The sequence below is a fragment of the Pseudochaenichthys georgianus genome, chromosome 9, assembly GCF_902827115.2.
Source record: "Pseudochaenichthys georgianus chromosome 9, fPseGeo1.2, whole genome shotgun sequence".
Taxonomy (NCBI): Eukaryota; Metazoa; Chordata; class Actinopteri; order Perciformes; family Channichthyidae; genus Pseudochaenichthys; species Pseudochaenichthys georgianus.
Window position 1 is genome coordinate 29,788,613 of NC_047511.1, and position 14,564 is coordinate 29,803,176.

The 14,564-nt window shown below is 37.7% G+C and overlaps 1 protein-coding gene across 5 annotated transcripts in view; it reads left to right on the plus strand.

Annotated features, from left to right (window-relative positions):
- Window positions 1-11,810, plus strand: part of LOC117453084 (uncharacterized) — a 55,624-nt gene extending 43,814 nt beyond the window's left edge. For 2 of the 5 annotated variants that reach the window (XM_034091941.1, XM_034091945.1), the window contains 10 exons: window positions 5,437-5,525; window positions 5,799-6,020; window positions 6,139-6,318; window positions 6,510-6,609; window positions 6,886-7,017; window positions 7,696-7,782; window positions 8,107-8,205; window positions 8,538-8,579; window positions 9,878-9,910; window positions 11,172-11,810. In XM_034091941.1, coding sequence (XP_033947832.1) covers window positions 5,437-5,525; window positions 5,799-6,020; window positions 6,139-6,318; window positions 6,510-6,609; window positions 6,886-7,017; window positions 7,696-7,782; window positions 8,107-8,205; window positions 8,538-8,579; window positions 9,878-9,910; window positions 11,172-11,202 — 1,015 coding nt within the window. In that variant the 3' untranslated portion in view covers window positions 11,203-11,810. The remainder of the gene's footprint in view (window positions 1-5,436; window positions 5,526-5,798; window positions 6,021-6,138; window positions 6,319-6,509; window positions 6,610-6,885; window positions 7,018-7,695; window positions 7,783-8,106; window positions 8,206-8,537; window positions 8,580-9,877; window positions 9,911-11,171) is intronic. The other 3 variants (XM_034091942.1, XM_034091943.1, XM_034091944.1) reach the window with 3 other exon arrangements.
- Window positions 11,811-14,564: the final 2,754 nt, after the last annotated feature.

Consider the following 14,564-nt stretch of genomic DNA (forward strand, 5'->3'; position numbering starts at 1 on the left):
GGGTGCAGATGAGAGAGCTGTTCAGAATGACACCAAGATGTTGTATTTGTGCTCTTGATAAGCCATTAAAACAGTAAAATACGTGTCTCCTGTGCACCAAAACATACCCATCTGTTATGGAAAAAGAAAGTATTCCAAAAGTAATCTGAATACTATTTATACAATTCTGGGCTATATAAAAATCGCTGGCCCGCGATAGTGTCTATTGGTTACATTTCGGCCCTTGGACAAATGTAGTTAGTGATCCCTGGTCTACATGCTACCACTGGCTCAGATAATGAAAAACAACCAAATAAGTTACCATAGCTATGCAGATGACACACACATTTACGTAACAATTTCACCAGGAGACTATGCTCCAATTCAAACACTGAGTAAGTGCATTGAACAAATCAATGACTGGATGTGTCAGAACTTTCTCCAATTAAACAAAGATAAAACTGAGGTAATGGTTTTTGGAGCCAAGGCAGAACGTATACAAGTTAGCGCTGAGCTTCAGCCTGCAATGTTCAAAACAACAGAGCCAGAAATCTAGGTGTAGTCATGGACTCTGACATGAGTTTCAACAGTCACATTAAAACAGTTACTAAATCAGCCTACTATCACCTAAAGAACATATCTAGGATTAAAAGACTAATGTCACAGCAGGATTTGGAAAAACTTGTCCATGCTTTTATCTTCAGTAGACTGGACTACTGTAATGGTGTCTTTGCAGGTCTCACTAAAAAATCTATTAGAAAGCTGCAGCTGATTCAGAAAGCTGCTGCTCGAGTCCTCACTAACACTAAGAGAGTGGATCACATCACTCCTGTTCTGAAGTCTTAACACTGGCTTCCTGTGTGTCAAAGAATAGATTTCAAAATACTGCTGCTGGTTTATAAAGCATTGAATGGTTTAGGCCCAAAATACATTTCTGACCTACTGCTAAATTATGAACCATCCAGATCTCTCAGGTCATCAGGGACTGGTCAGCTTTCTGTCCCCAGAGTCAGAACTAAACATGGAGAAGCAGCGTTCAGTTATTATGCTCCAAATATCTGGAACAAACTCCCAGAAACCTGCAGGTCCGCTGCAACTCTGACTACTTTTAAATCCAGGCTGAAGACTTTTCTTTTTGTCGCTGCTTTTAATTGAACTATTCATATCTTAGACTGCACTGTAACTTTTATCCATGTATTTTTTCTTTTAATGTTTATTTTATTAGCTTTTCTTTTTAATGACTAATTTTAAATGCCATTTTCTTAATGTCTTTCATTTTTTGTAAAGCACTTTGAATTGCCTTGTGTTGAAAAGTGCTATATAAATAAACTTGCCTAATAAAGATTTCATGTGACACATAAAATGGATTTGTTGATGGGAATTAATGTGAATAAATTAACTCTAGGTTAACGGTACTCTTGCTATCACTACTCACCGACACTATAAACCTTGTCCCACATGCTAGCCCTGACAGGGTGCACTAGGCTGCACTGTTTTACGTGTCCTGACTTGTAGTGGTTCTCTCCTCTATCTACACTCTTCTTGTCATCTTTGTAAAACGATATCAGACTGGTAATTGACACAGCCATGACTTCTAGTTAAATTCAGTGTGGCTAAAATGAAAAGCTTTGTTAAAATATGCAAGCACGCGGAAGTCAAAGTCAGCTTTATTGTACAAAATTCTACATGTGTTATACATCCAGAAATATTGTTTCCCACAGTGTGACATGTAGCCTATACATAAAACAAAAAGGGCCTAGATAAACGGGGTATACAGTTTAAAATGTTAATATATTTAAAGTGTTCAACGTGCAGTTTCAGTGCAAGTCAGTTGAAACGATCCTATGCGTGCGACCCTGCTGCTGTACTGGCTTGTAGTTCGTTTATAGCATAACGTTAGCATTTCGCTTTTGGCGACTAGATTTATGATTCAAAAATTATAAAAGTAGGGTAGACATGTGGAGATTATCCGGCTGAACAAAACGTGATCCCTCTCTTAAATGTGTGTCAACCACAGACCTTATTTCGAGCTATTTTTCAAAATCCTATGGAGAATTTGCATTGGTTTTTCACGAAGGAACCGGAAGAAGTTTACTTCCGGGTTTTACGACGCGTCACTGCGGTTCTCTATTGCAAGATTTGTTTTTTATATTAATGAATAGCAAGCAGAAAATGATTATGGTTTGTGTGGATTTAAACACTGTTAAAAGTACCCTGTGGAGTTTTCTTGTAAACAAATGTTCTGTATAAATAGGTGTTACTCACCAAAACACATGTGTGTCCTTGAGGCCTAACTGACATGTTGAATGCATTTCCTTCTTCAGAAAACATTTGCAATACATCTTATTTGTAGCTTTTGCAACCTGTTTTTGCTGGGGCAGTTCTACATTTCCTTTGACATCTTTCAATTACTTATAATTGCAGGAATGTATATTGCACTTGCATTCTCATCTCACCACACACGTGTCTTCATGTGTGTGGTGAGAACATATGCCACACCCACCTGCAAACACCATGCTTTGTATTGCTACTAGTGGTCAAAAACTCCACAAGTTACCTTTAATGTAAAGCTAATATTAGGATTTAAACTCAACAGTGTTTTGGACAAGCCACAGAACAGCAATTGACCAATGAAGATCTCATCTTGCAATCCATTAGAATATAGTATATATATATATATTATAACATATAGAATACAGTGGAGCAGATCATGAGTGTATTGAATATAGAAATTTAAAGAAAAACGAGAACGCTGCTTACCAGTGGACAGGAACTGAGAATGTAACCCAGGGCCAAACACAATACGGCTACAGCTACCACCACATTGACCATAGAACTGAAAACCAGTGCGCCCAAACAGCCTGTATGGATGATCATGGTAATGAGTTTCAATATATAGCTGAAAGCCAGTATGGAGATGACTCCAACTCCATGTTCGCGTATGAACTCCAGTCCTCTCAGTATCTTAGCTGATGGCCAGAGTCGGAATGAGACTTACGAGTTTGACGGACAGCCTTTCTACCAATCAAATATCCACCCTGAGAGGGAAGATCATGCGCTGTATATGCCAGAGGAAAATATTTACTCTCTCCCATCAAGGTGAGCTTTCGCTCATACTGACTAAATGTTGCTCCTCAGTAGGTTCAACAGACCCAACACTGTGTGAAAATGTGGATGCTCTCATGTCCTTTTTGTATTAGACATCCCTTTTTCAAGTTAGCCTCCAAAAGACAATGTCATTTTAAATGAGATTTTCTTTCATTGTCTTTTCTTAAAAGCTGAAACATGATCATAGTTGTTTACTGTTCATTATAAATGAGGGAGAAAGAGAGCGCTAAGGATGTGCATAGACTTTCCACAGACTAAAAGCGGTACTACTGACTTTTACCACAAAGAGGCAGCACAGATCATTTTAACGCTGCAGTCCTTACAATATGTTGTACTTTGATGAACAGGTTCAAATATATTTACTACTATTTCAGTGCATCCTGTGACATGATACATAATACAAATTGTTTGAAGAAGCAGGATTGGGTCCATTTCTGATTTACAGAACTCAAAATGTACAAAGATGTGGCTGTGCTTAGGTCATGCAAAACATAATCTACCCAAATTAGCAGGAGTGAAATTTAAAAGAAGTGTCAGTTTTGTTTATAGAGACCAATACCACAATTTCCCCTCAATTAGTCCACACATGACACCCCCTTTCTTTACACCATCAATAAGGATTATGAAAAATAGAAAGAACTGCAGGAGGAGGAACTGAGGAGTACTGACTCGACCAGCGTATACCGATACAATATAGAACATCAAAGGGTGTTTGTCTATAAGGGACGGCCTTAAAAAATATGCAGTTGAGTTGCATTATGGGAAATACAGGACACATACTAGAGAACAAAAGTCAGAATGTCTTTTTCAAATGATTACTCACCAAACATGTATTTTTTTTGGCTCAATCAAAATTGGAATGAGTATTCAGTTAGTGTACATCAGGGGTGTCAAACTCAAGGCCCAGGGGCCAAATCCGGCCCGCGGCTTCATTTTATGTGGCCCGCAAGAGCTTGCAAAGAATATAATACGATTATTATACGATTACATGCTACTTTACAGTATATCTATATGTTCATTTTAATTAATTTCTTATTTTATAATTATTTCTTATTTTTATCTTTGATTTATCCTTAATTTTATTAATCTGTGTGAATCTGTGCGGTCTTGTTTTTCAATCTTACCCTGTTGCTGTTAAACTACCGAATCTCCCCACGGGGATTAATAAAGGTCCATTTTATCTTATCTTATCTTACAGAAGCATGTTGCCCATAAACTATATGTCCCACAATGCATCTCATTTTGTGACATGCGCACTGAAGAGACTTGCCCTAGACTTCTGCTTTCAGAAGTAGTTAATTATGAAGTTATTACCCTATCCAAAACAAATCCAATGCAGAGGCAATAATATAATACATTATTTATGGGAATATGGGAATCACTGAACAGACGGTCGGAATTGAGCTAGAAGGCCCTCGTGAGGAAATTAGTGTGTGTGTGTGTGTGTGTGTGTGTGTGTGTGTGTGTGTGTGTGTGTGTGTGTGTGTGTGTGTGTGTGTGTGTGTGTGTGTGTGTGTGTGTGTGTGTGTGTGTGTGTGTGTGTGTGTGTGTGTGTGTGTGTGTGCGCGCGCGTGTGTGTGTGTGGGGGTGTGTGTGTGTGTGTGTGTGTGTGTGTGTGTGTGTGTGTGTGTGTGTGTGTGTGTGTGTGTGTGTGTGTGTGTGTGTGTGTGTGTGTGTGTGTGTGTGTGTGCGTGCGTGCGTGCGTGCGTGCGTGCGTGCGTGCGTGCGTGCGTGCCCCACTTTGTAATTGTGATGACCTGCCCCCTCTTTGGGATGCACCACCCTCCCCTGTCTTGTACTCTGTGTGTTTGCGTGCATACACGGCAGACCTTTTCATAATCAGGTGGTCACATGACCTGATTGTGGAAAGAGTGGTTCAGTCCCTCTGATAGGAGAAGAAGGAGTAAGTGAAAGGTAGGTGACAGAGATTATTGAAAAAAGGGAGGAGGAAATGTGCGGGTGTCATTGTTGCTATAATCATGTGTACTGGTTTCTCAGTACTGCTTCCCTCTATTGTTAGCAGGCCTTATGTTAATCGAGTCTGTTAGAGGGGCTTTGGTTGGGGGAGGTAGCAACACTGCTCAGTATTGTTTCCTCTTCCCACACGTGCAGCTAGGGAATGAAGCAGTGAGTTTCTTGTCTGCTTCTGTTATCTTTTTATGTCCAAAGTCAAATGAACAGATTTGAAACTCTTTCTCATTTACTGTCATGGGAAAAGTTTTCTTTGTAGATGATTGTCTTTGTCTTGTTTGGCCCAATACTATTCGTAGCTGTACCTCTGGTGGCAGTGGTGATAGCGATGATAATTTATGTTGTGGCTCATTATTGTGTTTCTGTGCCTCTGAGCAGACACTCCCAACAGGGAGACGGTGCATCGGGGATTATGATGAAGACGGCCTCCAGTGAGGAGGCTGCTGAGGAGATGGATAACAGAGAAGGTAAATAAACAGCAAGATAAACTAAACTTCTCTGGTTTACCCTATCAAGGAATAATCTCTTTTCATTATTATGTTTTACAGACTTGGCATTATTTCCATAATATGGGGAAATTGTTTTCTTAAGGGAATACACTTTAAATGTACAACAATATACAGATATAAGACTAATAAAAAAAGAAAGTTGCATTGGGGGAAATAACAGTGATCAAAAACATTTCTCTGAAAAACATATTTGAGTCTAAGAATAAAATCAAACCATCTCTCTTTGACCAGATGCACCATCCTCAGCTGATGTGTCAGGGGGCTCCAATCAGAGGAGAAAGTTGACAGCTCCACCAATGAATGTGTCACTGGACCGCAGTGAGGGGTCTCTTCTCTCAGAAGAGGCCCTGGACACTGAGGACGATGCCTTGGATACTGGAGATGACCTGGATGTCAATGTAGACGAGCTGGACAGTCCTGATGAGGAAGACTCACTGGAGTTCAACAGACACGGTCAAACACCTCAAGACACAATACAAACATGCACACAGCCACACTGACATTACATATTGTCTAAAAAAGTATATTAAATAGTTATTGTCCTGTAAAATTGTCTTTATTTCACAAACAGGTGACTCAGAAGAGTCAAATATGGATGCAGGAGCAGCATCAGGTGATGCGATTGCAGCACACAGAGCAGCTGAGGAGAGCAGGGAAAACCGTCTGTGGAGGAGTGTGGTGATCGGAGAGCAGGAGCATCGCATTGACATGAAGTGCATTGAGCCATACAAAAGAGTCATTTCTCATGGAGGTACGCAAATACAAATGTTTAAAAGCTGTACCTGTTTCTTCATGTTTCATATCATTTTATCATATTGAGTCTGAGTCATATTCCCTCGTTCATGATTAAATTAACTTATAGTAAATCATTTCCAACTCAATGTTATACATTACTAAGTGGTGGATAACTGTGAAACCCATTGTCTCTTTTTATTTTGTCAGGTTATTATGCTGAACAAAATGCGATCATCGTGTTTGCAGCATGCTTCCTACCAGACAGCGACTTTGACAATTACAATTATGTGATGGAAAACCTTTTTCTGTAAGTATGGCTATGCTTCAGGATGTAGTGTAATACAAGCCAACATCAAATGATGTCTTGATTTGTTGCACAAAGATTTTCCTTCATCGGAGCATAGGGGCCACATCAAACCATTAAAAAACAGTTCCGACCAAAACGGCTCACTTAAATGTTAACTTGGAATTGATTATTTACTGTATTTTATACAATTCAATTAACTAGAAAAACACTGGTGTTGCTTTTGTAGCAGTTATTATGTATTATCGTCTTTACAAAGCATTTTCTATGTCTGCGTAGGTATGTAATAAGTACGTTGGAACTAATGGTGGCAGAAGATTACATGATTGTTTACCTGAATGGTGCCACACCTCGCAGAAGGATGCCGGGCTTTACCTGGATGAAAAAGTGCTACCAAATGATAGACAGAAGGTATGCAAACAAGGAAATGCAATGTATAACTGTTATTATTGAAGCACACAAACATTTCTGTTTTAATTATATAAGCAAAAGTTGATATGCATACAATTATGGAAGCTCTGCTAGGCCTACATTATTTTGTAAATACTTTTTGACGATCGCTTGTGTTGTACCAGTAGGCCAGAAGGGGGCGTACTAAACCATAGACTGTAGGGATAAACCTACTGCCAACCTTATTTTTTAAATGCTCAACAAAAGATGTGAGATTAACTCAGTTGTAGATTTTGTTTTAAAAGAGAATTATCTGTGTCAGTAAGTACTACCTAGTTCACTAAACCCTCTACTCCCTATACTGACAGACAGTCAGTTCACTTAGCTTTCATTTGAGACTTCAGACACTGAATGAATCATCAATGAGTGATCATTGAGGCAGATCTATAAATGCTCAGATACTTGTGCTTCATTGATGTATAATGGTAAAACTCTGTAAATAATGTCAGTGACAGAAATAAATCATAGGAGCTTAGTTCCCTGTGTGTACTACCTCTTATCTTCATTCTACTCCTATAATAAAGTATACTTTATAGCAGCAAGCAGGAATGATACACATGGAATACCTAATAATAAGTCAATATGGTATTAGTTACACCTTTACTAATCTTATTACACCACTTCTGCTTCTCCTCACAGACTGAAGAAAAATCTTAAGATGTTCATCATTGTCCATCCTTCCTGGTTCATAAGGACCCTGCTGGGAATCACCAGACCCTTCATAAGGTTTCATTTTTGTAGTAAACATTTAGATGACACATACACACACATCATCACAGTAGTTGACAGGAAGTAAAGCGCAACAGAGGTTTACATTTGTTTTAAATGTACACATTCCTCTTTTAACTTATATTCCACCAACAGTATGTGTTTCCAGGTTTTTATATTTAACTTTCTGCATCTATGGGTTTACTTTTTTAAGTATTAGCACTTGACAACACTACAAATCAAAATACAACAACCTATTTGTCCAAAATCACATTTTGTTTACATTGGAAACACAATATTTCACATTACTGATACAAACCCTATATGTTTCTGTCTCTGCAGCTCCAAGTTCAGCAGCAAGATAAAGTATGTGAACTGTCTGCGAGAGCTTGGAGAAATCATCCCAATGGAGTACGTCCACATTCCCCCCAGCATTGTAAAGTGAGTAAGCTCTTCTTAAAGTTTAACATATAAAACCACACATCACAAGTTGAAAACGATTACCCTTTCTTTTTTTTCTTGTGCAAAAACAATGTTTGTATTTCTTTGAGTTTTTGGAAAATGTACTGTCAGGAAACCCCTTATTTTTTGTTTATTGTTTTGGTAACAGCCTGACACCTTAATCCCCATGAATTGACAATGTAACCATTGTTAGTACACTTCTTTAACCAATGCGTCCCCCTCCTTAGTATATTCAGTTTAAATCCTCAGTCATAGGATCATTTCTTTTGGCGGCTGTTTGTGGACTAAAACATTTCTCACTCTGCCCCAAGGTATGACGAGGAGAGGGGTATACACAAATTTGCATGCATGAGGTAAATCGACTAACTTGTCTGTACTGAAATTTTTTGAATTTTCACATGCAGGGACTAACCTTTTACATTGGCTGCCTTCTTCTTCAACATAAAATGAGAAAGATTTTGATTTGCTTATTTCTCTTAGTTTGTGATGTGCCTGTTCCTGTAGCTCGGTTAATATTTTGTTAAATGTTAGTTGAGATCTAAAGACCACATACAACCTAAGTTATAAACCAACAAATAAACACAGTGACTTCCATACGTGGGGCAGGTCTTACGGTTTGTTTTCAATTTACCTGAAATGCATAATGTGACCGAATCATAGGAAAACATCAAGTTCTCTGTCGGTAGGAATTGTTGTAGGAATTGTTGCTGAGTTTCAGTCAACCTTACAGACAAGTAGCAGAAACTGGACTCTCTCATAATGGGCAGCAACATATTACCACAGTGTGAAATAATATGAGATACAGTATTTTAACTGCAGCTGGCTAATGATAGATTTCAGTGAGATGAGTTAAAACTATTAGCATTGTGTGTTTGAGACTGGGCACAAACTATTGGCCAGCAACCACAATAAATAAAACTAAGACATAAAGGTAGCTGTGTTAATTGTTCGGTGGGACTTTATTGGTACCTCCAAAGCAAAACACAGTAGTTGGTGTAAATCGCCAACACAATCTCACTCATCTTTGATACTTAGAGAACATTCATGTACACCACTACCAGGCTGCTATTCAAGAAAAAATAAACAAATTACCAATGCTGTTGTTTTCTTGTGGTGAGGGCCGTATCTCTGTGGAACATACTGTATATGTTTTATGATTTGTATATGTCTGTTTGCTGTTTGGAGTTATTTTGCAAACTAACACACGCACATGTTTGCTAGTGCTTTGATGAAAATAGAGCAATGCTGGGAACATGGAAAAATTAAAGCTGTCTTATGTTATACTTCATTTCTATTCATTATCAAAGGGAGGGTGTCTTGAGTCTGAAAACTAGAGACTGACCTAAAACCAGTTTTCGTGAAAAAGTGTACACTGTATAAGGGTACAATGTTCTTTGTTTTAATGTTGGTAAATTATCCTCCATATGCATTGCAGTGTATCTGGGGCTCCCTCTTTCAACCTTAAACACTACCAACTTAGAGAACTGATGCTTGTTTTCCATTTCTTTCATCCACCCTCCAATGGCAGTCTGGAAGCAGGCTACTAATCCCCAGCAACTGCATGTGTACTGACAATATGGTTGCTCCCTGTCAGCTGTTCACCTCCCTCACTAACCTTTGCTCTCTGCCCTCTAACTGAATGCTTAACCAGACTGGATACTGAATTGCAGGACACATCTGCTAAGTAAGTAGTGGGCCACTCTCTGTCAGCAAGGGAATTTAACAGAGACAAAGAAGGACATGATTGCTGAATCACCAACATTCGATTAATTATAAAACAAATAGGTGTTTACCCAATCAAACAGCACGTTGACACCGCAGAGATTAAGAGAGAATGAACGAAAACATGCTGAGACCACAACTTTTCTTTAATAGTAACAATCTTTTTTCCTGTAGTAATGTGCCAAGTCTTTGTATATTATATCTGTATTAAGCTCTGCCTCTTTCAATCATAGAATAACTTGACTGGCCAACATTCTTATCTACTCATCTAACTGCTTTAAACCCCAAGCAGGTCTTAGTGATAAAGTACTGATTAGCCAAGACAAGAACACATACAGCACGGATATGCCTCAAGAAAATAAAGACATTAAAGATTATATTGACATTGCACAAGTGTACTTTATATATTTCCCTGCAGTAGAACATTGAACAATTATGTGTCTTTAGCCTACAAAGTATGTGCTAGTGTTTGGCTGGTTTCTGAGGTAATTTATACTTTAGCAAAGCCGGTCTCCTGCTGTATTAAATGAATCGGTGTTTATAAGTGAAGAATGGAAGATAATTGATAAAGGCAAAGACAATTCAACATTTTATTTACAATCATTTTATTTACAATCAGTTCAAATACAAAGTACAATAATAAGACAGAATGGAGATGAGAAATAGGACATACTAATAAGCTATCTGAAGCTTGAGAATAGGGGACTATACAGAAAAGAAAAGGTATTTGAAATATATCTTACTAGAATTGTCTTGAGTTCATTTATTGTACAGAAACATTTAGAACCTACATAACAACTAACATACATCCTAAAAAGTATACTAATATAATTCTAACAACTAAATTGTCCCAAAAAATGTATTTGATTAGTCTATAGTAGACATAGGTGAGCATCATAGTTAACCTCCTGCAGAGCAAACGCATCACTGAGTTTTATTATATGCTTATTAAACTGTCTTTCAAAAAGTGCCACTGCGAATAAATCTAAGAGCTGGCCTGGTAACCAGTGTTAACAGAAAAACACTGTATATAATGAGATGTGCCGTTTAAATTAAGGTGATAATATATGTGCATCTGCTACAAGCAAGAAGCCCTTCTGTTTTTATTTCTCACATATCAGTCAGTTTTTGTTTGCCAATCCCCCTGCTATAAATGTATCATTCTAATGCCATGATGACAAAGATGTATTACAATTATTCCTCTCATCTTCTCCCCACCTCAGAGCCGACAAGAAGGGGAACTCTTTTGTCTGACAGTAAAAGATCCCGGACTGCTGCCCGTCTTCTCCCTGCATTATGCTGTACTCTGCTGTAGCATATTTGAATATAAGCTAGTCTGCAGCATGACATGTACGGCACATAGTTGTTGTTACAACAACAACAACTAGCAAATGGTTAGAAAAGGAAGATGCTGTGGTACAAAACATCAGGGAGCTGCTTGTTCATTGAGCAGAGTACCAACCTGAGGGTGCTGGACATAATACTGTATTTACAGTGCAGAGACTGTCACTGTGCTGAAGGGAAGATGCTTTATCTTGTATTACTGTACATCACACAGCACTTGATTGTGTTACACATTCTGTAGCTTTTATTTCCTTTGTCTTAATCATTAATTTGAACAAAACTTGTATTATTATGTCATTTACTTTGGAGAAATTACTAACAGGCTTATTTTTAATTCATGTATTAATCTACCCTGCCAGTTGCCATCTGTACCTTTTGTAAACCATGGTAATAATAAGTGTGGATTCCTCGAAGACGTAGAAAGGCTCATGACTTTTACCTTATTACCAAACACATGAAAAGACAAGTTTTATTACATCCCATCTGTTCAGAAATAAACACGTATTTTGCTTTGGCAATTGGTTATTGGTGTGGACTGTAATGTTAAGGGATACTCTATTCAGACCATAGTTTTAGGTATAAGGTTTACAAAAAAGTTGATCCAATCACAAAAAAATATTTGTACTGTAAATGTCTGGTATGTTTGTAATGGCATGAAACAAAATGGTCAAACTGTTGTGTGAATAGTTTACAATTGTTCAGATGGCTCCTGTCACAGTGAGTTTTATATTATTCCACCATCCCACTCAACATCTCTGGAAACTTCTAAAAGGCTGTCTCTCGGCTGTTCCACTAACACTGTCACTGTGAAAGTACTTGCACTCTTAAAGGTAGCAAAATAGCAGGGATCTATGATTGCCCTTAAACTTCAGTGCACTGCAAACTCAATTAAACACATGCAGAAAGACAAAACAAAAGAAAACTCAGAACCAAAACAGAACACAAAAGCAATTGCATAGATGCTATATATAAAGAACATAGGCAAATATAGAATGCAGATTTCACAAAGTTCTCTGTATATGCAATGTGATTCTGTATTTACTTTAGTTTGTCTTAAGTTGCAGTGCGTTTAGCTCTCGGGGCCATCGTAGCTGCAGTAACATGTTGCATGCTTTCGTTTGACTAGGTGTGTGTGTGTGTGTGTGTGTGTGTGTGTGTGTGTGTGTGTGTGTGTGTGTGTGTGTGTGTGTGTGTGTGTGTGTGTGTGTGTGTGTGTGTGTGTGTGTGTGTGTGTGTGTGTGTGTGTGTGTGTGTGTGTGTGTGTGTGTGTGTGTGTGTGTGTGTGTGTGTGTGTGTGTGTGTGTGTGTGTGTGTGTGTGTGTGTGTGTGTGTGTGTGTGTGTGTGTGAGTGTGTGAGAGAGAGAGAGAGAGAGGTGTGTCTACTTTAACATGCTTTTCTTATTATATTTGTATACACTTGTTTGTTGCTTGCAAGGTATTCATTTGTTGTTAAAGTTGTTTAACTTAATTAAAGATGTGTTCCTCCTTGGCATTCCTGTCAAAAAGTACCATATACAATACACTACAATAAACACAGTGCTTGCCTAATAATCAAAAGTGTTCACTGTTTTTGTTCTATAAGATTAAAACACAGATATTATCTCATCTATGTTGAGAGTGTCAGCAGTGAAGAGTTTCATTAACATCATTATTGTGTCACTCCGACTCCTGTATAGGTTTGGTGCCATTGTTTTTGCTGGAAAATAGATATTTTCCAGAGACACTGTTCTTTTGCACAATGTCTAGACTTCATATATATATGTATAAAATACAGATACCTGCAGTGCTTACTGCATGCTCCTGCTTTAATTATACAAATATCTGAAAGTAGTGCAATCACTCATAATGAATTCATGAGGTTGTAGTGTGGCATGACTAAGTCTTGTTTTAATGTACACATCTCAGGGAGGAAGTCATAAAAACCTTTATTAGTGTAACTAAGGTGGAGACTAGCTGAATTGCTAAACTGGCAATAGTACCAAAGGTTGCATACAGGACCTATGTCTACCTTTGTATGCAATCATATTAAAATAAACATGGAATTAGACACTGTATCAATTTAAAACCAGGACCTGGTTTATGTTAGACAACACAATTCAAAGCAGGATCATGGGAAAAAAAAGAATATTTACCAAACACATTGGCTACTCACAACCCACAAACTACTAATGTAGATGGACATTCAGGTTTTTGATAAACAATTACTTCAATGTCAATTATCCACTTCAATAGCAGAAGCCTATATGCTAACTTCCTCAACATTAAAGAATATCTAAGTCAGTTTAAGAACCCATTCAACATCATAGCAATATCAGAAACCTGGATCAGTACTGAGAAAGGTGTGGACTTTGAGATGGATGGCTACGAACTGAATTATACAAACAGAAGGAATAAGAGTGGAGGGGGTGTGGCAATCTATGTGGATAAAGGAATGAACTATAAGGTAGCGGAGAGCATGACAACAGCTGTTGACGATTTGTTTGAATGTGTTACAGTAGAAATTTGTATGGAAAAGTCTAAAAATGTTATTGTGAGTTGTATATACAGAGCTCGTGGAACCTGTATTGACACATTTACAGATAGGGTAGAACACATGTTTACTAAATCATTACAAAAAATTATGTTTATCTGTGGGGATTACAATATTGACCTGTTGAATCCAAATAAGCATAAAATGACAGAACACTTCATCAATACATTGTACAGTATGGGTTTGTATCCTAAAATTACCAGACCTAGTAGAATCACTTCTCATTCTGCTACATTAATAGACAACATATCACAAACATTATGGAAAACAATACAGAAGGCGGACTATTATATAGTGACATCAGTGATCATTTACCTGTTTTTATTGTCTATCACTGCAGTTCTAAGAAACCGAAAGTCGCCAGCCATTTCAAATACAAAAGATTGAGAACTGAAGATAACATAATTGCATTTAAGAATGACTTACTAAATCAGAAGTGGAGGGTAGTATATGAGAGAGACGATATTGACAAGGCCTATGATGAATTTCTAAACATTTTTAAATCACTTTATGACAAAAACTGTCCTGTGAAACAATGCGAGGCACAAACAAACTCACAGTGCATGGATCACGAATGGCCTAAAAAATGCCTGCAAAAAGAAAAATACACTATATAGACAATTCATAAAATATAGAACTTCAGAAGCAGAAAAAATATATAAGATTAAATTAACCCATATTCTGAGGATATGTAAAAAAGAATACTATAATAAAATATTAGAGAATAATATGAAAGGTTTAT